Genomic DNA, 27,999 nt, shown 5'->3' with positions numbered 1-27,999 from the left:
CCTCCAACACCCCTCACTGACGATAGCCGGTTTGAGAGAGAAAGAAAGGGATGTATGGGTACCAAATGAAATGTCTGATTATCAATAAAATTGAGAATGGAAATGGGGAATGTGTCAAAGAGACAACAACCCGACCAAATAAAAAACAACAGCAGAAGGTCACCAACAGGTCTTCAATGTAGCGAGAAATTCCCGCACCCGGAGGCGTCCTTCAGCTGGCCCCTAAACAAATATATACTAGTCCAGTGATAATGAACGCCATACTAATTTCCAAATTGTACACAAGAAACTAAAATTAAAATAATACAAGACTAACAAAGGCCAGAGGCTCCTGACTTGGGACAGGCGCAAAAATGCGGCGGGGTTAAACATGTTTGTGAGATCTCAACCCTCCCCCTATACCTCTAACCAATGTAGAAAAGTAAACGCATAACAATACGCACATTAAAATTCAGTTCAAGAGAAGTCCGAGTCTGATGTCAGAAGATGTAACCAAAGAAAATAAACAAAATGACAATAATACATAAATAACAACAGACTACTAGCAGTTAACTGACATGCCAGCTCCAGACTTCAATTAAACTGACTGAAAGATTATGATTTCATCATATGAACATCAGGCACAATCCTTCCCGTTAGGGGTTTAGTATCATACCATCATAACATATATGAGAAGAACATAACCCGTGTCATGCCAACAACTGTATTTAGAATAAATGTGTTTAGTTCCGATGCAAAGACCTTATCAGTGACTCAATATTAACGCCAAAATATGCAATCTTTAATGACTTGACAACAGTATCGTAATTATATCCCTTCTTAATAAGTCTATTCAAAGGTTTTGTAAGTTTCTGAGGTGAATACTGACACCTTTGTGCTTTATAAAGAATATTTCCATAAAAAATTGGATGTGAAATACCTGAACGTATTAGAAGTCTGCATGTTGAGCTATATTTACGAATGATGTCTTTATACCGATGATAAAATTTAGTAAATGTTTTGACTAGTTTGTGATATCGAAAACCCTGGTGTAATAATTTTTCAGTAATACATAAATTTCTCTCGTTAAAATCTAAAACATTGTTACATACACGAGCGAATCGTACAAGTTGAGATATATAAACACCGTAAGATGGTGACAAGGGAACGTCACCATCTAAAAACGGATAATTAACGATAGGAAATGAAAAATCATCCCTTTTATCATAAATTTTAGTATTCAGCTTTCCATTAGTGATATAGATATCAAGATCGAGAAAAGGGCAGTGGTCATTGTTAGTATTAGCTTTATTTAAAGTAAGTTCAACAGGATAAATTTCATTAATATGCATACTGAAGTCGTCATTATGGAGAGCCAAAATATCATCCAAATATCTAAAAGTATTATTAAATTTGTTTATCAGATGTTGTTTCGATGGGTCTTTGCTTATTTTTGTCATAAATTGTAACTCATAACAATACAAAAACAGGTCCGCAATAAGTGGTGCACAGTTATTCCCCATTGGAATACCGATAATCTGACGATATACGGAATCCCCAAAGCGAACAAAAATGTTATCTAGTAAAAATTCAAGGGCATATATAGTATCAAAGCATGTCCAATTGACATAGTTTTTTTGTTTATTGCTACTAAAAAATGACCTAAAAGAGTTTGAACATATATATTCACATTCTGATTTTTTGAATGCCCATTTAATTAGGTGTGTGAATTTTTTCTTAATGAGAATGTGAGGCAATGTGGTATACAGTGTAGAAAAATCAAAACTTTGAACAGATTCAAAATCACCAATATAAGCATGCAATTTATCAAGTACTTCCAACGAGTTCTTGACACTCCAAAAGTAATTTATTCCACTATTTTCGAAGGCCTTATTTGAACAATTTATTATCAGGTTTTTAATTGTACCAAGTGTGCTGGTAAGAAGAATAGACAATTTAGTAGTTGAACAATGGCTTGAAGACGAAATAAATCTATATTTGTAGGGGGTTTTGTGTAGCTTCGGAAGCCAATACATAGTTGGGACTTTCATTGTATTTGGCTCTGCTTGTAAAGCGGTGGCAAAAAGTTTATGTTTGTTACAGACTTCGTTTTCTGAAAATGGAGTCAGTTGGAATGTTGGTGAATTTTCAGAACCTCAATGTAAAATTTACGTCAAACAATAATAATATTATTAGCAGCTTTATCGGCCGGGACAAAAACAAATTCCTTGGCTAGTTCTTTTAGTTTATGTTTGATACGAGAAATAGGTTTATTGTGGTTATTGTTAATAGTAAAATGTTCTTTAAAATGTTGAATACGTATATCAACTATCTTCATTACTGAATTAAAAAAAGAGTCCAAAGATTTTTTGTCAGCTTTTTCCCGTTTTATCCATTTCATACAGTAAGTATGGAGTGAATCGTGGATGATATTACGACACTCATTCCAATTAATAATTGACTGGGGACGATATTTAGGTCCTTTACTGAGGAATGATTTTAACTCTCGGTCTTGAACGATGTTAAGATCTCCTGTTATAACATGGGAAATGGGTCCATAAATATATTCGGAATTACTGCAATTACATGTAGTAGGTGTATTTTCACTGATATTAACATCTTTACACAATTGACTATAATTAAACACAAATTTCCGGGTAGATTTCTTGTAAATATAACAAATAAGAGGTAGCTCAGTATTGTCAAAATATCCAGGAATTTGTTCTTTAACAGAATGGTCGTTAAATATACCGGCAATATTTACAAAATCAAAGCCTTTATTGACATACTTAATTTTAATAAAATGTTTTTTGTGATCTTCAGGGCGATCAATTTTGGGAAATAATTTAGAATAACAATATGCCATAATAATTTGAACAATTTCATACTTAGGACTGCTATATGAAATTGTGTTGCAATCCTCCAAAATTTTATTTAACTTATTAACCGGTAACGAACTGAGTTTTGTTAACAGATAATGTCTGCCGTTGTTTTTTGAAATAGAAATTAGGTCCGAAATATTGGTATGATTGTTTATTTTCCGTTTTCGTTTCATTGAACGCGACGTCGGACTATATGTGATCCAAAGATACAAATTCCATGACCCGAGTTATTGTCCGTATTTCAACTGAAAAGCTGCATACTGATATGCAAATAATGAGATGTGGTATGATTGCAAATAAGTCCAAATGACGTGCATGTTAGCTATTAACTATATAGGTCACTCTACGACCTTCAATAATGAGCAAGTTGTAACACCCGTATCGTAAAGGCAGCTACCTGACATACTTCTCTCTTCCCCTATTTTTCTTTCCCTTACATATCATTTAATCCAGATTGATTAATTGTTTGTTGCTTAACGCCTAGTGGCAAATATTTCATATAAAATTGAGAATGGAAATGGGGAATGTGTCAAAGAGACAACAACCCGACCAAATAAAAAACAACAGCAGAGGGTCACCAACAGGTCTTCAATGTAGCAAGAATTTCCCGCACCCGGAGGCGTCCTTCAGCTGGCCCCTAAACAAATATATACTAGTCCAGTGATAATGAACGCCATACTAATTTCCAAATTGTACACAAGAAACTAAAATTAAAATAATACAAGACTAACAAAGGCCAGAGGCTCCTGACTTGGGACAGGCGCAAAAATGCGGCGGGGTTAAACATGTTTGTGAGATCTCAACCCTCCCCCTATACCTCTAACCAATGTAGTAAAGTAAACGCATAACAATACGCATGCATGTTTAGGACGATATGAAATCTCGAACTATTCAAATAACAAATACACATTCGTTCAGAATGTTTAAATTGTATTCATATTTTGTTGTAAACGTTAAAATGTCTTGTGCAAGTTTGTACTTCACTTCATTTAGTCTTAGATGCATGATTTTGTTTATTAGTTGTTAGTGGCTTTGAACTAGCTGTCAGTTACTGCGAGTACTCTCAGATCTGTACTTAGTGTCTTTTTGTTGTTGTGATGTACAAGTACCTGGCCATGTCCACTTGTATTTGTAGTATTTGTATTTTTATCCATCTGATGAGTTAAGCCCTTTTCAACTGATTTTTATAGTTCGTTCTTATGTTGTACTGTTACACCACTGTCCCAGGTTAAGGGGAGGGTTGGGATCCCGCTTACATTTTAAACCCGCCAACACTCTGTATGTATGTGCCTGTCCTAAGTCAGGGGCCTGTAGTTCAGTGGTTGTCGTTTGTTTATGTGTTACATATTTGTTTTTCGTTCATTTTTTTGTACATAGATTATAATATGCCGTTAGTTTTCCAGTTTGAATTGTTATACATTGTCATTTCGGGGCCTTTATAGATGACTATGCGATATGGGCTTTGCTCATTGTTGAATGCCGTACGGTGACCTATAGTTGTTAATTTCTGTTTTATTTGGTTTCTTGTGGAGAGTTGTCTCATTGGCAATCATACCACATCTTCTTTTTTATATTCACGATACTATTTTTGATTGTTGCAAAATCATAACGTCAAACAATTAGCAACGCAACAATGCAGTTGCCAACAGCAACCGTTGTTCAGTTTCTATGATAGATTCTCTTGGTCAACATAAGAAAATGGTGTGCTGTGAAAAGTACAAGAAGTGGAAATCAATGAAACATAACATTGTAAGTGAAATAAACCACAAGTTAGGAGTTGTTCATGGAACTCTTGAAGGTAAATGTGAAACAATTGGATTCAAAATATGCGAAAAGATCGACAAAAAAGAATGCACTTTAGACCAAGCATTGGACGATATCGTTGAATTTTCAAGAGATTGTGCATCAAGAGAAAATAAAATTCAGATGGCATGGTTGGCACTGCACTTAGCACTTGGGCTTTGCTTTGAATACAAAGTAAGTAATAAAGCTACAATCAGACGATTTCTAAAAGAAGTTTTAATATATAGCAGAGGAATAGATATGGGTCTATTCATGCGGGATATTCTTCATTACGATGATTTGAGTCCAACAAACGATGCAGTAGCTAAATCCTTTTACTGCCTTTCCTTTGCAGCCGGTTATATGGTAGATTTAGTTGAAGATGGTTTAGGCGATAAGATTTTTTTGGGTCCTGCCAGAGTGGTATATCGTCACCTTGCTCGTGCTAAAAAAGTAAACTATTTAGAACTTCCAATTGGACACCCGACTCTAACGATGTCTACAAAAACAGCAATTTCTTCATATGTTCCGTCAACCCCACTTGGATTAGCATGTGAAAGTCTAAAACCCAACGTTGTGTTGACTCTGTTACGCTATGGCTGTAGTCCTATTGGTAAACCGATTGATAATATCCTTTTAACGCTTGGTTCTCAGAAAGTCGTAGAACAAGCAACTGGTCTTATGATAGGCGATACACCTTTGGAGCACGTTAGACGATGTTTGGAATATTGTTTGCGAGCTGTTCGTAGAATCAAGGTCCGTATCGGAGAAGAAACAACTGCCGATACTATAAAAGACAGAGATCAGGAACACGTACATTTTGTCAAAGAAACAGCGACAGAATTTTTACCAGACGATTGTTACAAAACTCCCGCTAAGCTGAAGCATCTCGCGAGATGTGAAATCCGCGACATCATGTTTGCTGCTGACAGAGAGCCTGCAATGATTTACAATCTGCCAAAAATTGATAGTGATTGTAAAAAGTACATTGATCTTATGGTTTAACTTTAACAAATTCATAAAAAAATGAAGACCTGTAGATGTCAAATTTTAAATACACATTCTTATTACTTACAAACAATCAAACACTAATTATGTCAAACAAATTACTAAAGTTTTCTATGATTGTGAAAAGTAAATAATGATTTATGGCAATATTATGTGATCATGATTTCGCAAAAAGAATGAGAGCTAAAATGATAATATTCCATTTCAAACACTATCTTTATTGTCTCAATTCAGTTATTTTCTTATTGTTTTTACCTTTAAATATAAAAACAACTGTCTCTCTTCATATTCTGTTTTTATACGCCGAAGCCCAATAAAAACCCTCCCTTCCCTGACGATAGTCGCTCTGGGATGGAAAGAAAGGAATGCATGGTTATCAGATGAAATGTTGATGATTAACATTGCTTATTTTCCGTTTTCTTTTCACTGCACTACTTCGGAACATTTGTGAAGATAAAAACTCCATAATTCGAATTTTTATTCGTATTTCAACTAAAACATTTTATATACATACAGATATACAATTCAAGAGATCTGGTATGATTGGAAATGAGTCCAAATGGGCCACGGCATAATGCTGTGCATGTTAACACTTTAAAACTATATAGTTCACCGTACGTCCTTCAAAAGTGAATAACACACATATCGTAGTGTCAGCTACATGAGAGGGCAAAATGTGAAACAATTAAAAAGAAATATATAAAATACGTTCCAACTATGACACAAAAGAAAACAGTTCTAACTCTGATACAAAAAAAAACACCAAAAAAAAACAGACATGACAGACGCCAACCAACGAAAACCATCGTGTACAGGTGCCTTTTTAAGTTTGAATTTCTTGAAAAGCTTGAAAGACTATATTGGAAATGTAGTTGAAATTTGTCAAAAACATTTATAAGGAGTCAATTGATATCATTCAAATTGGCATTTCGGGACCTTTTATATAGCCAATTACACGGTATAGATTTTCCTCATGGTTGAATTAATATTATTAGTTACATAGTGTGCTAGTGACGTAATACGGTATATATGGGGTCAGTAAATTCCATATGGGGATTCGAGCGAACGAATCCCCATATGGAATTTACTGACCCCATATATACCGTATTACGTCACTAGCACACTATGTAACGAATTTATCTTACCGACTATCTTAACGTGTGAAATTAAGACTAGTGATTCTCAAAGCGAGCAAGTCTTCAATACTGTTAGCGCTAGGAAAATACTTCCATTAATCCTACAAAAACAGATGCCAACAATAACGACTTGTAAGGTTTAAATGTGTTTTATGAATTTGTTTCAATCTGAATCATCAATTTCTTCGTCTGTTGGAACTTTAACTGATTTTTTCTCAGTACCGTTTTGTTTTTTACAAAGGGACATAACACCATTACTAACCGTGTATTAAATAAGCCCCGCCCCCTTCTTACCTAATAAGGAATATAAAGGGACGTAACTCCACTACTAACCGTGTATGAGATAAACCCCGCCTCCCTACTAACCTAATATCAAATATACACGGTTTGCACGCGGACGCTTTTAACCAATCATATTCCTGGAAATGTATAGGAGGTAAGATAAAATTTCTTACACGGACTTCTTTGGTGGATAGTTGTTTCATTGACAATCAAAACACATAGATATAGGAAGATGTGGTGTGAGTGCCAATGAGACAACTCTCCATCCAAATAACAATTTAAAAAAAGTAAACCATTAAATTTCAATGTACGGTCTTCAACACGGAGCCTTGGCTCACACCGAACAACAAGCTATAAAGGGCCCAAAATTACTAGTGTAAAACCATTTAAACGGGAAAACATACATATATTTTTATTCGTCAGATTTGCATCGCTTATTATCTTTGGTTAAACGTTTTCTGTTTTCTTCAATTCAAAGTCCATTTGATTTAAGTTTTCAAACATAAGGGAAAGAAAGTTAGAAAGGAGATCTTATATATCGTTATATTTGCACTAATTTAATTGATATTTCTTATCACATTATGAGTAAATTGAGTCTATTTTATTTCCTTTTTTATCTGTATTGGTATATTGGAAGTCTTAATATGGTCGCTGTCATTAAATGCAAACTGTAGTTCTAAGAGTAGTGCCTGCTGTACATATTCGCTATCCATATAACAACCTGTTGGCTGAAGGACGCCTCCGGGTGCGGGAATTTCTCGCTACATTGAAGACCTGTTGGTGACCCTCTGCTGTTGTTTTTTATTTGGTCGGGTTGTTGTCTCTTTGACACATTCCCCATTTCCATTCTCAATTTTATTGTATTTGTAGTAAGGGAACGACCATTAAATTTCAAGGGATGTATGGTTTTTTTTTAAATGATCTGATCCCCAATTTGATTGAAAAAATAATCTGGTCAAACAGATAAAAAAAAAATTAATCCACATTTTCTCAATTGTGTAATATTTTGAAAAACATAATTTGATTGATAGCGTCGAAAAACTGACTGGGAAAAAAACTATTACCCTCCAACCTTGAAGTAAATGGATGCTCCCATTGGCAAATTTGTTTTTTGTATCAAAATTGGTGAAATTTTGTGTGAATAGATTTTTTTATATTAGACAAACTTGCGCTTACAAGTGAAACACAAGCTTGCACTTGCAAGTGAAATAAATATTCATAACTAGTCGTGCAATAAGGGGACGACGCGTAGCGGAGGCAGGAGGATTTGTCTTGCGGAATAAGTTTTCATTTTTGCTTGATTTTTTGTACGATTGTTTTCTGCATTTTGTATTAGAATTTTGATTTTTCATCCGGTCTCATACCAGTTTATTAATTGTTCGCGCTTACCAGGTCCGAATATTCATTTTCCAAATCCCCTCTCTCTTAAAAAAAGAAATAATATGGTTGACCGCCATCGTTTTATTGTATATAAAAGCTTGCTCGCATACTTTCTTTTGGTATGATATCTATATATATATATGTGTTGTTGCCTTACAAGGAACTCAAGTATTGCCATAAGGTCGCTTTGTCAAAGACGAAATTTACAAGAAATGCCTAAAAATATCGACGAGCAGAACATTTACATATGTTATTTTTTTCAAGATTGCAACGAAAATTCCCTACCTGCGGATGTTGGGTCCGCCTCGTCATAGGAACTGGTAGACATAAACTTTAATTATTATATAAGCATCTAGAACAATCTATTCTTAACCACTGTATAGGTAAATAGCTGTATGTAAGCAGGAAGTTTATTCTATTTAGAAAACGTAGGGACTTTCCATATGAGATAATTCTATTTTTAAATCTTTGTAATTGGACACATTCAATGTATACAGATTTACTAGAATAATATGACAATTGGTAAATTTGTCAGATACAAATATTAAAATGTAAGCATTCTATGAACATTCTATGTATGTGTAGACCACCAATTCTACAACATGACGTTTTGATGATGTATCATTTCGATATATATACTAATAATGTTTATCCTTATGGATTACCCACCCAAAAAAAAAAAACTTAAAAAGGAAAAAGAAAATTATGCGCCAGTGGACCTTTAATCGAGAAGACATATGAAAGGTCAATAAATATTCTAATTTAATTAATTACACAGACAAATTAACGACAAAGTAAAACTGTCTGTCAAAATGGTTCAACATTATGATCAGTATGTGAGAATATCCAGTTTTAAAAGTACATAGTTATTACAAAACAACAAAAGGCAGATTGCTTCTTGACATTTCAATGACATAAAAAATGTAAACAAACATGATTTTTTTCACAAATTCGACTAGAAAAACTACTTTTATCCGAATAAGGGCATTCTATTTGAATTAATCAAATGGTTCTTATAGTTATTTTGTATATAATCTGAAACTTGGTAAATAAAAAATTATTTACACAAAAATTGATTTTTCGGATCGTGAAAGATCACGTACCGCATTTTTGAAGATCGTGAAAAGGATCGTGAAAAATCTGATGCTACGAAGATGTTCCAATTATTCTTCAATTATATCATAGTTAATATTTGTTATTGGTATTGAGAAAAGCTAAATAGGTCAACATCCTCAATAGGTGTAAGTATTTCAAAGTATTAGTATTTTCAGAAAATGAAATGTAAAATAGTTGGATGATTGTAGGATGAAGCTTTTTATTGTCATGTGAAGTACTCACTTATCACGAGTTATAGGATACCCACATTTTGTATATTGGATCCTTTAAACTACATGTCCGTCAGACAGTATTCACCTGACCCCGAATTTGCCTCATTTCATGGATGAAGATTCATTTTGTGGTCAAGTCCGTATCGCGGATTCGTTAAGCTATAGTATGTAGTATATAGTTAAATCAATCCACATCTGTATTGATTAGAAAAAAATAATAGTTTTAATGTTCATCCTTATCAAAATAGTTACAGGCTTCAACCAGTTGCAGGTTTATCAAATGGTAAAAGAAATACAGATTTCTGATTACTAGTATTAAGTCTGGTCACGCATTATCTTTCACGATCAAAATAATGCGTTGCCTGATCTTTCACGATCAAGTTTGATGGAAATTCAACAAATTCAAGGTTTTCATATACAAATTAATGCTTTTAAGGGAAGAACATACTTTAATTTTACTGTACAATTAGATACACCAAAGATTAAATTTCAAATATATCATAATAAACTAAAATATGACCATTATAGGTACATTAAGCGTGTTATTTGTAATTAATTTCATAGACATGCATTGCGCCTTTTGTGTTTTTTCATAAAGTACTGCATATTTTCTTTACCTAATTTCCCAGTTATGATGAGGAAGTTAAACCATTTTGACAGGCATAATTTTTTGTTCGGATTTGTTCCGCGTTTTGAAAATTAAGCAATTTTTTCAAAGATTCTGAACTAGAATTTACATGAAATGTCTTTCACGATCCGTTACCAGAGCTTTCACGATCGTCTCTCAATACTTGGCCGCCGTTAGATATTCCTTCACGATCATTCTCTCGTTAAACCGTGATCAACGTCGGGCGTCACCGACAAGTGGATTTGAAATAGAAGAATCTGCACTTTCGTCCGCCAAGTATTAGATAAAAAACAAAAGTAACAAAAGAAACAGGACGATAACAACCAGCCGAATAGTTTTTCTGCACGAGTAGTCAGGTCAAGGTCCAAGGCTAGGCTATCGCCTCGGACCTTGACCTGACTACTCGTGCAGAAAAACTATCCGGCAACGGTTGTTACCAGCCTGTTTCTTTGTATAGTAACTTATACTTACACAATTGCCCCAGGGGAATTAAAATCATGTGACTAAAGTCCAAGGCATAGAACGTTAATAGTCGTCCATAGTACACGGATGCCCCACTCCGGCACTGACTATCATTTTCTATGTGTAATGGACCGTGTACTAAGTTTTAATTTGATTGGACTTCAACTTCATCAAATACTACCTTGACCAAAATCTATAACCTGAAGCGGGACAGACGGACGGACGAACGGACGCACAGACCGAAAAACACAATACCCTTTGCTGGTATTATCCTTTTACAGCCGATTTCATTGAGTGTGAAGATACAGGTATATCTTTGGTTGGCTTGCTTGCTAGCTGAACCATAAAGTCATTATAAGGTTAGGCACTACCATCCTTTAAGAGTAGACTAGTTGACAGATAACCAATACATCGGTCTTTAGAACTAGGCTACTTCGAAAGGAGGGTAGTATACCTTACCCAATTATGACTTCAAGGTTCAGCTAACAAGCAAGCTAACCAAAGATATCAAGTTTGCCTGCACACACTCAATGCAATCGGCTATAAACTGCAGGATAGATTACTAATTTAGTAATTAGGATCTTTAGTAATTAGGATCAATAATCCGGTTTTTACATATTGTAACTGCAAATCACAATACGCAGCTTTGTGTTCTAGTGAGCACAGAGAACGAGTTCAACAACTTTACATTGGGTCAAACAAGATATATTTTACATATTATAAAACTGTTATCACAGGTATATGTCTCGCCTTTTTGTAATTTTGATAATGCAAATGTTTAAAACATGTTACATAAGTTATGCAAATATTCAAAATAAATGAACCATGACTTAGGTACATGGCTAAACAATCTTCATGTAAATGAGGTGTGCCAATGCTAATGATTACCGCATACCGCAAACCAATGACTTAATATTATAAGTCGTTCCCTTTAAACAACCTAAACACAAACATAAACTTGTAAACTTTGTAATAGTTTCAAAGTCAATGAACCACGAAGAGGGGGATGGGGTTATAATTTCCATGGACACGATACTTGCAAATGCCAATAAATTTGCATACTAAATACCATTGACTTTACATTAGCAGTTCATCTTAAACTGATATAATAACTAATACATGTAAACTAAGCAAAACTTTCAAAATCGATAGACCATGACTGAGGGTGCGGGGCTAAATATTCTCTATGGAAATGATATGTGCTAATGGTTATACAACTGAGTACCAATTAACATTTGCCTACCACTAATGGTATCCCATTTAAACTGACCTTATCACAAACTGATACATGTAAAATAAGCAAAAGTTTAAAAGTCAATAGACCATGACTGAGGGGACAGGACTTATTAATCTCCATGGAAATAAGATGTGCCAATGCTAATACAACTGCATACAAAATATGATTGACCTACCACTTGTGGTTCACAATAAACTAGACTAAGACTTCATCACAAACTTATACAGTGTTGACGACGCCAACGCCAGAAACAGCATACCAATGTCTCGCTTTTTGACTCCGTCAAGGCGAGACATAAATTGATATGATGAAATCGATAATAATCATTTTTTTGGTTTTTGTGATTTTCTAAATAATAAAACAAGCACACAATTATTTTTCCCAAAAGGATAATCTATTTATCGAAGCATTCATACCAATCGAAAAAAAAAAACATATAATCATTTTATGATCTTTAGTTTTTTTCATTGAACATATTTTGTACTAATCCTCTTTCTTGCAAACTTTCTTATTTGTGTTCTTGCTAGTATTGTAAATATTGCACTTTTCTAATGTCCGACGCAGAGATCATATTGGTTTAGAAACATTTTCTATGTACAATGCTTGGTCCACTTTCATCGTATTCTTGTTTTGAAATCCACATCTGTCCGAAAGTTGATAGAGAACCAAGTATGGATCCTCCAATCCAAACAGAATATTTTCTTTCTGGAGGTGCAATAATCTTAGTTTTCATTGCACTAGGAGATAGGGCTTCCATTTCTTTCTTCAGACGATCAGCAATACCTAAAAGGATAAATATTGAGGAATCAATGTATAATTTTGCATCGATATGTATTCCATTTATTCTATTAAAGCTTTTTTTTCTATGATATTCCGTTTAATATGAATTATCTTTGTGTTTAATTTTCCCATATAAAAAGGATGTTTTAAGACTGTCAATGAGACAACTATCCACAAGAAACAAAATGACGTGGGTTTTGAATTGATTTGTGTATTTTGCTTTGTTGAAATATCGGGAACAGGACGTTTGTGCTTTTTTAACTGTAAAACTATAGGACATTTGCGCTTTAAATTTTGATTCACATGTTTTAAATTGAACGGACATGAAATGACTTAAACTTTTAGGGGGGCAATAGGGTGGCTGTTAACATGTTAACAACACCTCGATTTTGGCAACCACAGTTAACAACAAATGCAAAAATGCTGATAACAGTTAACATTGTTGGCTGAAAAAAAGTGAACAGTTTAAATTTATCTCAGATAACAGTTAACAACACCCTAAAAAAGTGCAAAACAGTTTAACATAGAAAGGTTTTGCCCGCCCCCTTTTAACTACAAAGGCAATTATGACTTTGACTATGGCAAATCATAAGCCTGGATAAAAGAAAGAGGGGAGTCATAAAAGCGCAACAGTCCTACTAGTATATAAAAAGCGCAAATGTCCTATAGATTGAAGCGCAACTTTCATATGAAAAAGCGCAAACATCCCGCGCCGGAAATATCATAGGATGTCTGTAGAGATATAGACATTATTCAGGTATGTATCAAAACAATTTACAAAGAAATATACCAAATTGTGGGGAGGGGGGAATAACAAATCCAATAAAAACAACTTAAACATGACAGAAAACCAAAAAGACGAATATGCAAAGCACCACACAACAAGATAAAGATCGAACAATTGGTTAACCTCAAGAAACCAAACTGAACTCATTAGCAACGGAAGTATTTCCTGCTTCACAAGTGGCAACGGTCGTTTGCGTCATTGCAAACTGTACTAAAAATAAACATTAAAATGCGTGCGGTAGATTTGTAAAGCTAAGCGAAAGAAAAAGACAATCTTTTTACTTTTGTAGTTCCAATTATTTTGTTCATCCATTATAGGTAGGGGATCTTATATTACTTACCAGGAAACATTGTGGAACCTCCTGATAACACAATATTACTGTACAGATCTTTTCTAATATCAATGTCTGACATCATAATGGAATTGTGAATCATTTCATGTATTCCACTTGGTTCCATTCCTGAAATTAATTATCAACATTTAAAATAGTTATTATTTATTAAATTGACTCTTATGAAAAACAGTAAGCCATAAAGGACTTATGTTGTAAAAACCTGAGACTACTATAACTATATGTGTTATAGCATCTTCGCTAGCCAAGGGTTACGATCCAATCCCGTTCTGAAGATCTTCGCTAACCAAGGGTCACGATCCACTCCCGTTCTGAAGAGAACGGGAGTGGATCGTAACCCTTGGCTAGCGAAGATGGTGTTATATTAGTATCAGAAAAACTAAGTATATTCTTGATATTTTGTATTATAATATTTTAATTCCTTTTGTTGTAGGAAATCTAGTACAACTTGAAAAATTGTTTCCACAAAATACAAACTTTACTTTTTGTAAGGTTATTGTAATTTCAGAATAATTAAATGAAATGGCATTACTTTTTTTTTAAATAAATTTATACTCAACACACCTAGAAACGATGGCTGAAACAGTGCTTCTGCGCACCGGAAGCGTTCATTTCCGATGGTAATGACAGCGCCATCTGGTAATTCATATGATTGTTCCAAAGATGATGACTTGACTGATGTGTCCATTTCTTGTTCAAAGTCAAGGCCAACGTAGCACATTTTCTCCTTGATATCTCTCACTATTTCTGCTTCAGCTGTGGAGACAAAGTTGTAACCCCTCTCGTGTAAGATTCTTTGGAGATATGCAGTAAGATCTCGTCCTGCGAGATCTAACCGTTTAATGGCGTGAGGTAAATCATACCCTGAAAAATATTGAATAAGTTACACCGATTGTTTTTGAATGAGTCTGCAGTATTGAGCAAGAAGTGTATGCATAGATTATATACGCGGATTATTTGTGCGCGCCGCTTTTCTTATGTTATTTTTTCATAGACAAAAAATATAGTCATTCCTTTAATAAACGTTACAAAAGTAGAAACAAATGCATCGTTTAATCGGTGTTTACTGACCCTGTTTGACTGTTGATCAAACTTTATATTGCGCCGGGAAATGACTTCTTTAGAAGATTGTTATGACACAGAGTTCATCGCTCTCTTCTATGTTTATATAATTTTGTTGTCAGTTCATCGTTTTCATCAGATAAATGTATGGAGATAGTGATTTATAAGGCCTTTTTATTGAAAATAGCAGCAGTGAAAAAAGGAGGGCAATACCTAAATTTAAATAATTTGTGAAATTGTTTTGAGTTATGGCAATCAAAACCTCTTTTTTTTTGGCAGATTATTTTTTTTAATGGAAAAAATATGACTTTTGTGAAGATAGTTAAATCTATGTCCAAGTTAGAAAAAATGTACTTACAAACGACGAACGACAAACATTAGACGCATTTTCAACGAGTGTATAGTTTGTCAAAGTTTGTGCAAACTTTGCAAACGTATGTTAAAAACAAATGATCGAAACGTGTGCTCGCCAAACCTTTGTGTCGTTTGCGTTTAATTTATAGAAAGAAATGCACCCTTAACTTTAAAGTCTGCATAATGCATTAAAAGTATAATCTATTATTCGTTGTATTTGTTTACCTTCGTAAATTGGTACAACATGGGAAACTCCATCTCCAGAATCGAATACTATTCCCGTTGTTCTTCCGGACGCATACAGAGATAAGACGGCTTGTATAGCCACGTAGAAAGCAGGAGCATTAAATGTTTCAAACATCAACTACAAATATAAATAGATGAATAATTAAATGGTCGTCATTGATTGATTATTTGTTTAATGTTTAACACCCCTTTGAAAAAAAAGAGTAAAAATAGAGTATGATATTTTTGTTGTTGTTCAAATTAAACTTTGATTGCAGATCGAATTTGAGGAATCGAAATAAAATTGAATAGATAGAGAATAAATTTATTAGAAAGTAGTCATTCTATGAAGGAAAGCCAATATAATTGTTGTCAATATATGAAATCAGGACCATATTTTATCATGCGTTTATTGTATATAATTGATTTTTGTGATTAACACCACATTCATCCCACTTCACTATTATAATAACGGCCAGTTTTGATTGGTGGAAAATTTCATATACTTGTACACATGTATGTAATTTTAAAAGTACATGACTGTACAAAATAGAATAGAATAGAATATTTTTATTTCCCAAATTACAGGCCACACAAAGGGCATAAAATAAGATACAATTGATTTACATAATTGGTAACAACAACAATAATGAAGCCGACCGTATAAGGCTGCAGAGTCAGTCAAGGTCGTTAAAAACTTCCATCATCAAGTACATGTATGTAACGTACCAAATAAAATAAAAAAATGTTAATCTAATGAATGGTATTGATAATGTTTATAACATCAATAATTTATAATATTACCAAATAGATTCGTTTAGTAAAAACAATTTAAAGACTACTAACTTGTGTCATTTTTTCTCTGTTATTTTTTGGGTTCATCGGTGCTTCTGTTAACATTACCGGATGTTCTTCTGGGGCCACTCGGAGTTCATTATAGAATGTATGATGCCACAGTTTTTCCATATCATCCCAATTTGTAACTATTCCGTGTTCAATGGGATATTTTAATGTCAGGACACCACGTTTACTCTGTGCTTCGTCTCCAACAAAGCAGTCCTTCCCTCCCATACCTTGCATAACTATCTGTTATCAGAAAGAATAAAAGTAATCAATAATAACAAAAGTGATACAAAAAATGTATAAAATTCAAATTGAAATGATGAAACTAATATATTGTTATCCTCAAATTCTGACTGGTTTGAAATGAATTGTTCTGAGTAGCTAATAAAGGCATTTTTTTTTTAATCGAATGGTTCCTGATTTTATTTTATATTTATGGTATCCATTAAAGGAATATTATTGTTCATTCTAAATAATACCTGATGTCTAGGGCGTCCAGTTATTGCAGGAAAAACAGCCCTCGGTGCATCATCGCCTGCAAATCCTGCTTTGACCATTCCGGAACCATTGTCTATAACCACTGCAGCAATATCATCGTCATAACCGGGAGCAGACATGTTTTAACTGTATTTCAAATCTGAAATTATTTATGATAGTTACACTGTAGATGCACAAATAAATAACGTTGAAAAGTAGGCAGAATAAGCTATAATTGTTGGTGTTATATTGATTCCTTAAACTTTATGAATATTTAATATAAGTGTATGCAAAAGGCAATATACAATAATAAAATATTATAATATTTTTTTTGTTATAAAAAATAAATTTAAAATATACTCACTTTTGCCTTTAAAATTAATTCCCTTTTTTGCGATCCCTCCTTTAAATTCGTATGATTGATCATGTTAAAATTGTTCTAATTTATATGATGAAAACAGTTTTTCCGCGAAATCAAACTGTATTCTACTGAATTCTTTAGATTTCTCTTTATAATGACCATATATGGAAGGCAATATATACCGCTCCGCGTACATAAAAGGGTAAATACAAACTTTATTAATTACAAGTACTATATTTAAACATGAGTTATGTCCCATTGATTTTTACCTGACAGAATGTTTATTAATAGTATTGAGTATATATCTTCAACTCTTGTGGTAAACATAAGTTTAGCAAGAAACACCATATAAGGAATAGAATTATAATAAAAATCATATCTATATTTAAAAGAGATATTGGCAATCGCATCTTTAATTGATATATATTCACCGTGATTAATAAGAGATAAAAAATATTAACTCCATCACACAACTTACGTATTGACAATAATTTTTGTTTGCGTATGTATACTAATAAACATGTACTCGAAGCTGTTAAATCAGGGTTTTGATAGTAAAATACTTATTAGCTAACCTGACCCGAAGTGTCAAGTGAGCCTTTTCCATCACATGACGTCTGTCGTCCGTTCTCGTCCGTGAACTTTTACAAAACCTACTCCTATGAACTACTTGGACAATTAAATCCAAATTTAGCCACTATTATTATAATGGGATAACAAGTTTTAAAAAATGTTTCTGATTACCCCGCCTACCAACATGCATATGGCTGACCAGAGGCGGATGAAGCCATTTATAAAAGGGAGGGTTCCTAACCTAGGATAAAAGGGGGGTTCAACTACATGTCCCCATTCAAATGCATTGATCGTCAGAAAAAAAGAGGGGTTCCAACGCCCGGAACCCCCCCCCCCCTGGATCCGCAACTGCTGACATTGCTAAAAAAAGGAGCATAGCGGTCACATGCAAGTTTTGTCTATTTTCTTGAAAACCGCTACAAATAGAAAAATCGAACAGGACCAAATATTGAGGTCATACCGTCAATTTACATCAAAATTTTAAGAAGGAATCTTTAGGAGCTATTGACCTTAAATGACGGATTTTCAACCATTTTTTTCATTTTGCCTATCATCATGAAAAGTGAAATAGATACAGAGAAACTTAAAACAGCAAAAATGATTTGCAAGATTAGATCGCCGCCGCCATAGGATTTGTATTCTCTTAGTCTATGTCTCGCATTCTGAGACTTACGTCGCAGGCGAGACAAAAAAAATGCCATGTGGTTTCTGATCTAGACGTGGTTGATGGGCTTCTATACCAACAGGAGTCAATGAAACTTAATAACTTCTTCTAGATTCGACTATTTTCTATGTTCTTCACAAATATTAAAAAAAATCCTTCGAGAATACACAGAAACCTTTTCCTGCAGATCTACATGACAATTTCAACTGAATAAGTAATATGTATATAGGATAATAAATAAATTTTACTTATTTTTTCTAATCATTATTAAACTGCTATTCGTTTGGGAGGCTTAAATATGCAGTTTCTGTTGCAATTGCCCTGCCGTTGTCAAGTTTGAAATATTGCACCAACTTAATCGGTTACGGCATTTTTCTTTTTTTTCTATTTGGGGACTTCTATCCATGCAGTTATAACATCTAACTGTCACCACCTTTGGAAATTTAGAATAGTGCCAGTTCACATCGCAAATAACTATTTTTATTCTGGTATATCTTTGAAGTCTTTGCGCCGTGTTTGAAAATTCAAAAATTGTACTAAAGTCTGTGATGTTCGCTTAAATTGTATAATTTTCAAGATTTTGATAGTGTTGTAATTTGAATGGATTGACGTGATTCATTTTAAACCGTGCGATAACCGAAGAAGGATATCGGTTATCCGAAATATCTAATATTTGTTCATTTTATAGTTATTTTATGGTGGTGTTGTACCCTTTTTGACTTGTTATAGTATATAGGATAAAGTGATATATACCTAAATGACATTTCGTTTTTTATCTCTTTACCCCCCCCCCCCCCCCCTCGCCCCTTATTTACTATTCCTATTATACACACATATACATGAAGCTGCTGATTCAATTTATCAGCGTTGATATTACACAATTTTTTCAAGCCGGTACTGATGTATGCGCTTGGGAAACATATCAAAAGAAAAAACCCTAGATATTTACACAGAAATTTACGAGATTCTATCAAAAGACTTAATCGTAACAACTTTATTCTTGGAACAACTCATGTATACCTTTAAAAAAAGACAACTCTAGATTTCACTTTAATCGAATCCAATTCCAAATTCCAAATTTTAAAATTTATGGGTCATGTAAACACTGTAAAGGACACCATTATTTCGATGATATGTAAAAACATACAGCCGTGTGCTGCTCAGGCAACCAAAATCAATCAAATTCGTTGAGCAACATACTATAAAGTGAATCAAAATTAAATAGACTTAGAATTAAGCCAAAATCAAAAGTAGTTCAGTATCGGACTGATTCAAACTATCAGAAGAGAAGAAAAATTTTAAAAATTGCATTTAACATTAGACCAAATTTATAAAAATCATTTTCATTTTCTACGACACATGCAAAGCCAGTTAATGTACATGGGCAGATGTGCACTTCGCCAAAATTCAGTTATATACTGCATGTACTTGCAATGAAAACATTACTTTCTAATATCAAACTACTTTGAATTAAAAAGACCTGCCGAAAAGAGGCGACCAGTTTGTCTGATTCTTGCCAATGTTCTCAAGGTCAACCGTTGTAGAGGTTTGAACAAAAACAATCATATATATTTACATGTAACATAATATAAGCTTCGTTACAAGAAGCAGAAATGTTTTGTTTTTAAATTATTAAAAATTACAAATAGTTTACTTTCCGCCCCTGTGTCTTATGCATTATAATTCTTCAAGTTTTAAGCAATCGCCGAGGTAATCAGAGGCGGATTAAGGGGGGCAGCCCCCCCTTTTTTGTAAGAAAAATTTGGTTGATTATATAGGGAATCACTGGAGCATGACTGGAGCGGGTTCCCTCTGAGGCAGTCAGTCTTATGAAAATTTCTGGATCCGCCACTGGTAATATATGTTGTAATATTCTGCATTTGCTATATTAAAATTAATGTCTTTTAACAATTAAGTGTGACCGCCTGGATAAAGTTATTTTTTCGAATGAACACTAAACATTTTTCTTTTCTGGATATTCAATCATCGTAACTGCTCAAACCCAAACACTCTGGAAAGCCAATGGTGTATATAAAAATTTATAACAAAAATATCGAACTCCAAGGCAAAAATTAAAAAAGGAGGAGTCCATACAAAATGACCTATCAATCAACTTTATACAGGCATTTCCTTAAGAAAACGGTGGATTAAATCCGTTTATGTCATAGCTAGCTTAGTCTGTAGAGTTATGCGTATGTCAAAATACTCATATGGTCGAAACATATGATACATACTTTGTTTGTTATCAAATTTTGATGCTGTAATCTTTCAGCGACAATTACGACGACGACATGTAAAACAAAAAGAGAAGTCATTCTGATCCTTGTCAAACGTTTAGTAGTTACAAAAACAGATAAATGTTGGGTTTTTTTGGCAGTTCAAAATGATTGAACGTTTATTAACAAAGCACGGGGAAAAAAATCGAAAGATACACAATTACAGTCAATATATTATTTCTTGCCTGCTTATCTGTTTAGTGTTTGGTTCGTGATTTCAAGAACAGGTCACCTATAGGAGAGATAAATCTGGAAAAAAATACACCGACATTTTATTTTATATGACACAGATCAGTGTGGAAAGTACATTTGGATGTTTGATAGTGTTTTCTGACATGTATAAAGAGTTTTCTGTTTTTTTTTGCCACACGGGTTTCAATGTTTATATGTGGTGCGTTTGACTTATGAACCAGGAGCGGATCCACCAATTTTTTAAAAAGTGGAGATCTTACCCATTGCACCACCATGAAACGTTCACATCTGATTGTTGTGAAGAAAGATACAAAAATAGAAAAATGGAAAATAGAACAAACTTTTTTTCAGCATCTTTACTATTCATAACAATTTTATAAATTATATAATTACATACAATTGATCCCCTCAATAAGCATTTGGACGGTTAATTGTTAATGTAAGCTATCTCGGTCAACGGACGTTTCCAAAAAAAAACGAAATATGTCCTGCCTCGTTTGAACACGGACCATCTTCCTTTTATCACAGATACTTATACGATAATCTCAGTTCAAATTTTAAACACAAAAGAATAAATAGTGCATTTAGGAAAACAATTGTTTCTCGTGGTTGCCTTTATTTTTTGAATGCGTGGAAGAGTGAGCCACAAGCCTCGCAACATGGAACAATACAGCAGTTGATAATTGTAGCATATATTCTCTGGCAAATTCCGCAGTTGATTTCGATGATTTTCATGCATGGAGAAATTATCCAAATATGGTAGAAAGCGATAATTGCAAATTCACATCCCCATTCAGCAGCAATACAGATACCATAGAGAATGGTCATGATGTTGTAACAAAGCAGCTTCCAGCAGTCGAAACATTTGGCTGATATTTTCCATACGCAATCGATACTGTGTACCCCATCAGGCTCTCCAAAAACGTCATTGAAATGCAAAGTCTGGAATGAAATAAAAAATAATAATAATTATTATATACATTTTTTTTATTTAACGAGGGTAACTCAATTATAACTAGTCTAATTTTAAATGAGGTCCTTAAACAAAATGCATATCTACAGTGTACATTCACTTATCAAACACAAAGTTTATTCTCAATTACGACATTTTTGTTTTAATAATGAATGGTAAATCATTCCATACCTTAGTTGTAGAATAATGCAAATAGATTTTTTTTTATATAAAAGTTAGTATTTGGTCTTTGGACAAATAGATCATTATTAGAGACAGATCTAGTTGTAGTTTTGAATATCATTGTTAAAAAGCGAATGATCATCATCGATAAAAAATCCGGTTTTATAGTCAATTTACAATTTTATTCATTCGATTTGATTGTTGGTATTGTAACTTGTTGTAACTTGTAAAAAAATAATTCAAAGACAGGTTTTGTTAGTAAATTTTGACCACGTGTTCAAGTCAGTTTTGTTGAAATACAATTTGTTTCTAAGCAGGATTGGAATAAGATTTTACGGACACTTAAAATTAAACTGCAGTTTTACAAACTCATTCTCGATGGACATTTAAAACAAAAACTAATAAAATAAAAATATAAAAAAAAACGTAATAAGAAAGAAAAAAGTCGGTAATAATTCTTTTAAGTATGCGTGTTTCAATAAATCTGATCTTCAAAGATCTTCAAATTGTGATTTTCAACTTGGGACAATAGATTCTAAATCAAATACACAATACAATAAATGTTAATTAATTACGATTATAAGTTATTGTTATAAACTGACTTTTCATTAATTATTTAAATGGAACTCCGATTAAACATGTTAAATACATGTACATGTCGCTTAGTAACAAGAAAAACAAACAAGTCAACATAAGTGGACGTTTCTTCTTTTTATTTGGGTAAAAAATTAAAATAAGAAATCAAATGTTTTAATAATCTCAATAGTTTTTAAATAGAGGTCAAGTTAGGCGACTTTTGATGTTGTCTGCTCTTTGCATTGGTCGGGTTGTTGTCTCTTTGACACATTCCCCATTTCCATTCTCTATTTTATTTGTTTAGTATTGCACATTATTTCCAACCTTAACTTCCCAACCAGCGCTATATCCATTTTCTACAGCACTTGGGCAAGTAATTTAGATGTTAGTAACTGAAGGCAACCGTACCCAGGCCTCTAACTTCAACTATGAGCAAAAGCCATACCACATATAGCATGCTATAAACGACCAAGACAATAAAATTTGAACAATTTAAATTAGAAAACCAATGGGCCTAAGTTATGATTCAAACAACAAACAAAACAATTTAGATTGACATTACCAATCGATACAAACTGAATTTCAGGTTCCAGAATTGGGACAGGCACGTTCAGAATATATTTTATGAGTTACATGTAGCCGATATTTAATTCAATTTGACAAAATATCAAAAAAAAAGTATCGTAAAAAGGGCTAAATCTTGTACAATAAAAATTCTACAGTATTTTTTTTAAATATTATTTTTGTATATATTCCGTTGGTTTTTTTTTCCAGTAAAAAGCTGTTTGAAGAGTGACCCTTAGAGAGATCCATGTTGCATTTCCGTTTTAAAGTGACCCCAGAGAGATTCATGTTGTATTCCAATCTTTTTTACAGTATTTTATAAATATAAAATGACAAAATTAAAACTTACCCCTAAATGAGAATTAACTCCATTGGGATCCCTGTTAACCAAATCGATATCACTGCCAGACATTTTGTTTAAAGAAATGCGAGATTAAAAACGTCCAAAAACTGTAAGTGCTTTGTAATATTTCTCTACGATTTTGTACTTTTATGGTCAGATTTTGTTTGTCATGTTATGACTTGCATGACAACAACCATGACCAGTGGTCAATAACAATTACGGTAAATTGATTAATTTAATAATTTAACTAGACTGTATATTACGTAATAAACTGCATGGGGCGGGTTTTATTAATTTTTTTTCACTAATTAGAGGTTTGAAAGCTTTCAATCAAATATGACAAATATTCAATGGATTTAAATTAAACCTTGTTGTTTGATGACACGAAAAACAGCGAAAATTTTTTGTTTGATTCTTTCGCTACTGATTTCATTAAAGTGATAACGAATAATACATATAAAACAAGTTATAACAAATCATAAATACATCACTTGTCCAAAAAAAAAACCCACAAAAAAATATACTCTCAAATTCCTTTGCAAAATAAACACTTCAATATACATATAAAATATATATGAAGTAAAGAGTAAAGTAAAAACAATGTCATCAAAATAAACTACAAATTTATGCCACACGTGTCAGCATCGCTTTTTTAACGCTGACTTCCAATATATAACATCAGGGGCGGATCCAGCCATTTTAAAAAGGGGGGTTCATAACCCAGGACAAAGAGGGGGGGATTCCAACTATATGTCCCCATTTAAATGCATTGATCGTCAAAAAAAAGGGGGGTTTATCTCTTATCATAATGCACCCAATAAATAGAAAAGCCGCACATAGTCAGCTATAAAAGAGGGACGAAAGATACCAGAGGGAGAGTCCCCGAAATGCTGTGTGGCAGACAGTGTTATTTATAAATTTTTAGCTCCCTTGGAAAAACTCCAAATTTCATATTTAATGTATTTCATTGTTAAATAATTTACATAGAGCTTTTAAAATAAGTATATATTTGTTAATTGCATAGCTTTTGCTATTTGAATCCATTGGTTTAAGATATTTATTTATATTGTAAAGTTTAATATTTGCATCGTCGCAAAATCTTTGGTTACCTTACCTTCTGTGAGAAACTTATATATTTTATAGATCCCATTAGACATTCTAACATATCGTCATAATGTGGATGGGTTACAAGGCCAAATATACAAAAAAACGGTTTTATAGCCTGTCATGAAAAACGACAAAAACTTCATTTAAATATTATTGGAAGAATAATATGTGGACTGACATGCAGTTCTACCAAGGCAAGCTAAGGTTTCCACCTACCATCAAATAAGCGCAAACTACATGGCTTCTTGTAATAAGGGTGAATTGAAGTATTGATTGCTCTATTTCTACTTTCAAACGTTGGGCACGATGGTCCTACAACACCACGTTACACTTACAATGCGGCGTCGAAGAAGGTGATTGACTTCGATTAATTTTTGCAAGTTTTATTCGTTTTTTTATATGTTGGTTGATTCTGGTTCTGTTCGTTTTGTGATGTCATTTTATCATAAGTTACCTCAAGGTGTGGAAATCGATTTAATAATGTTTACCCTTCAGTTATTTCAACTAAAAATACAGAACTGTCGCAAGTAATGTAGGAAGGAAAGATGGGACGGAAGTACATGTATACGGTTTTCCATAAAATTTTTTTTTTTAGATGTACAAAACTTTGATCATAGGATGTTTAACTTTCAAGGTGCATCTCATCTGTCATTGTAAAATTTCTATATCTTAATTCGACCCCAATACAAATATATCTGACACTGCAAGTAAATCGAACATTTTTACCCTTCAAGTTGGTTAAATTTGAATAGAACTGTATTTTTTCCTGGCACACAAGTTGTCGAAATACACCCCTTCAATTACTTGAACCTTGGCTTGAGAATTATTTCCCAAGTCATCTATAGTGTTCAACTTCTTTAAAATATAGTAATCTACTCCTGGATCGTCCATGAAAACGGCTAATATAATCCCGAGTTTTTATTAATTCGATGAAACGGTTTTCGTCGTTGTTTGGGATTCGTCTTTCAATTACCTCCATTTCATGCACAAGTTTATATTGACGAAAAGTTCCGGCTTCGCTAGTACAGGAATTACTTTCATCACGACAGTTATAACATGCATAGCAGGATAAATCGCGAAGTAAAACATTCCCTGAACTGGTATTAAGTCTTTTAATATTGGTGATTGCACCTTACTGAAGTGACGACTTTAAATGGTCTATTTCGGAAGTACTCCGCAACATCAATTTTAATTCGCATTTTACATTTAGAGGACTGTCTTGGTGTCTCCAATTTGTCTTTGCAAAAGTTGGACGAAGTTCATGTAATGAGATTTCCCCCCATTTCCCCATTCTTTTAAATAAATCGTTAAAAGTTATAAACGATTAATAATCAAAGTACTAAAGTACTGAACATCGGATGACCGCATGTTCTTGTGGATGGTCAAAAGCACATGTCACAGAAACAGATCACATCTTTATACCTGAAACTGGGGTTAATTTACAGAGATATTTTTTTCTGATACAAGTTCGTGCTTGGATGATGAATAACTGACAGGAAATTCAACCTCACCATAATAACTATTATATTGTAGTTCAAGAAATCAGTATACCTTGGACTATTATACTTATATAATAATAGTCGTAGAGAATACACTGGTTTGTTGTTATATATATTATTAATATTACGAATGCATGTATATATAATTTTCATCTTTTTGTATATGAGCATTCTATTCAACTATTATTATAGTGCAGTGCAAGTGCATGGTGGACACTCTTCTGTAAAAAAAAAATCAAAGCCTTAAAGGCTGTAAAAGCAATTGCTGCCTTATTAATGTTTTGGGGACTTTTATTTTTCATCTACATATATAAGAATTAAACCTGACATGACATGGTTGTCTAGTGAAAAGCAAGAAGGTTTTGACTTTTTATCAATAAAAGACTTAAGCAGGAAATCATTTTTAATATGTTTTATATTTCACAAGGAGACAACACGTTTACAAGGCTAAAGTTGGGGATAATTATGGATTATCCCCTGGTAGTGTTTGTAACTGGGCAATAATTACTTTTATTGATTTAATTTTAACAATTTTCATAATTAATTTAAATTAACCATTCAGTTAAAACATTTCACCTTTCGAGACGCTAATGTTGAAAAATGGGACAGAAATAAAATATCTTACAAGACATAAACATGTAAAAAATAAATATATATTTCAGCTTACTAAAAATATTTTCATAGTGTTAATTTGACATCATTTCTTAAAACTAAGTCCCATACATAATTGTTCATTTGATAGGTGTCATCCTCATGCGATACGAGAAGTTTTCATGTCGCTTAATAGTCTTCTTGTCGCTAAATTTATTCTTCTTGTCCGTTCTTGACGCTTCTTGTCGTTATTAGTGAGACTATTTTTAGATTACAGGTGGTCATCGTTGACAATGTAATGGAATTTGATGCGACTGTCATACAAGTGAGAGGTTTAGCTAGCTATAAAACCAGGTTCAATCCACCATTTTCTACATTAGAAAATGCCTGTACCAAGTCAGGAATATGACAGTTGTTATCCATTCGTTTGATGTGTTTGGACTTTTGATTTTGCCTTTTGATTTTTGATTTTCCTTTTTGAATTTTCCTCGGAGTTCAGTATTTTTGTGTTTTTACTTTTTACACTACACGTATAACCTGTGTAGTGATTTTTATTTTACGATAAATTTATGAATGAACAATAATTTTATGAATGAACAAGAGCACCTGACCTCTTTCTTAAACACCAATTAAACATATAAAACCGTATTTATTAAGATGTAATTCAGTCACATTTTCACCACTAAATCAACAACTGAAATGATTCCATATTTTGTTGAAAGATCGTACAACCGGAGAACAGAAATCTCAGGTATGAAAATGCACTTTTTTCTCTGGTGTTGAAAACCCAAAACTAATTTGACTAATTTATGCATGACGGAAATTTAAGCGATAACAATACATCGGAGTGACCTCTAGGTCATCCTCTGTAAAAATTGCTAAATTTAACCTGAATCGAACCTATGTCCCCGGGCGGAGTCTATAGCATTTTCTTTTTTTTTTCCTAAGCAATCATCAACCTCTTTTTCCAAATTTCATAACACGATTTGTTGTTAATTATCATGAACATTTTAATTGAAACTTTAGCACATGTAACGTCGGAAATTAGCGTCTTTCGGATTTTAGACGTTTTCAGACGTTTGGACAAATTGGCTACCGTTTTGTAATGAGTGGAATCACTTATTCCTTCTAGAC

The 27,999-nt window shown here is 33.2% G+C and overlaps 3 protein-coding genes across 3 annotated transcripts in view; all 3 read right to left on the bottom strand.

Moving 5' to 3' along the window:
• LOC143078178 (uncharacterized) overlaps nt 1-8,875 on the bottom strand; it is a 39,827-nt gene extending 30,952 nt beyond the window's left edge. Inside the window, exon 1 of the mRNA XM_076253128.1 lies at nt 8,735-8,875. The gene's annotated coding sequence lies outside the window, so the exon portion shown is untranslated. The remainder of the gene's footprint in view (nt 1-8,734) is intronic.
• Nucleotides 8,876-12,426: 3,551 nt separating this feature from the next.
• Nucleotides 12,427-17,571, bottom strand: LOC143078166 (actin CyI, cytoplasmic-like). The gene is made up of 7 exons (XM_076253118.1): nt 17,349-17,571; nt 16,987-17,144; nt 16,511-16,750; nt 15,665-15,803; nt 14,588-14,887; nt 14,012-14,131; nt 12,427-12,887 (listed from the first exon to the last, which is right to left on the bottom strand). Exons 2-7 carry the CDS (start codon nt 17,122-17,124, stop codon nt 12,682-12,684), a joined length of 1,143 nt encoding a protein of 380 aa, XP_076109233.1. The 5' UTR covers nt 17,125-17,144; nt 17,349-17,571; the 3' UTR covers nt 12,427-12,681.
• Nucleotides 17,572-21,379: 3,808 nt separating this feature from the next.
• LOC143078152 (caveolin-1-like) lies at nt 21,380-23,804 on the bottom strand. The gene is made up of 2 exons (XM_076253114.1): nt 23,675-23,804; nt 21,380-21,992 (listed from the first exon to the last, which is right to left on the bottom strand). Exons 1-2 carry the CDS (start codon nt 23,735-23,737, stop codon nt 21,666-21,668), a joined length of 390 nt encoding a protein of 129 aa, XP_076109229.1. The 5' UTR covers nt 23,738-23,804; the 3' UTR covers nt 21,380-21,665.
• Nucleotides 23,805-27,999: the final 4,195 nt, after the last annotated feature.

The sequence above is a fragment of the Mytilus galloprovincialis genome, chromosome 1 (assembly GCF_965363235.1).
Source record: "Mytilus galloprovincialis chromosome 1, xbMytGall1.hap1.1, whole genome shotgun sequence".
Taxonomy (NCBI): domain Eukaryota; kingdom Metazoa; phylum Mollusca; class Bivalvia; order Mytilida; family Mytilidae; genus Mytilus; species Mytilus galloprovincialis.
This window is presented reverse-complemented; position numbering and strand designations above follow the sequence as displayed.

Excerpts from the sequence above, each read along its gene's own strand:
- LOC143078152 (XM_076253114.1), bottom strand. The coding sequence starts at position 23,737 with ATGTCTGGCAGTGATATCGATTTGGTTAACAGGGATCCCAATGGAGTT. Across the intron at positions 21,993-23,674 it reads GAGTTAATTCTCATTTAGGG|ACTTTGCATTTCAATGACGT; the intron begins GTAAGTTTTAAT and ends ATTTCATTCCAG.
- LOC143078166 (XM_076253118.1), bottom strand. The coding sequence starts at position 17,124 with ATGTCTGCTCCCGGTTATGACGATGATATTGCTGCAGTGGTTATAGAC. Across the intron at positions 15,804-16,510 it reads ACAGAGAAAAAATGACACAA|TTGATGTTTGAAACATTTAA; the intron begins GTTAGTAGTCTT and ends TTATATTTGTAG. Across the intron at positions 14,132-14,587 it reads GTTTCAGCCATCGTTTCTAG|GAATGGAACCAAGTGGAATA; the intron begins GTGTGTTGAGTA and ends AATTAATTTCAG.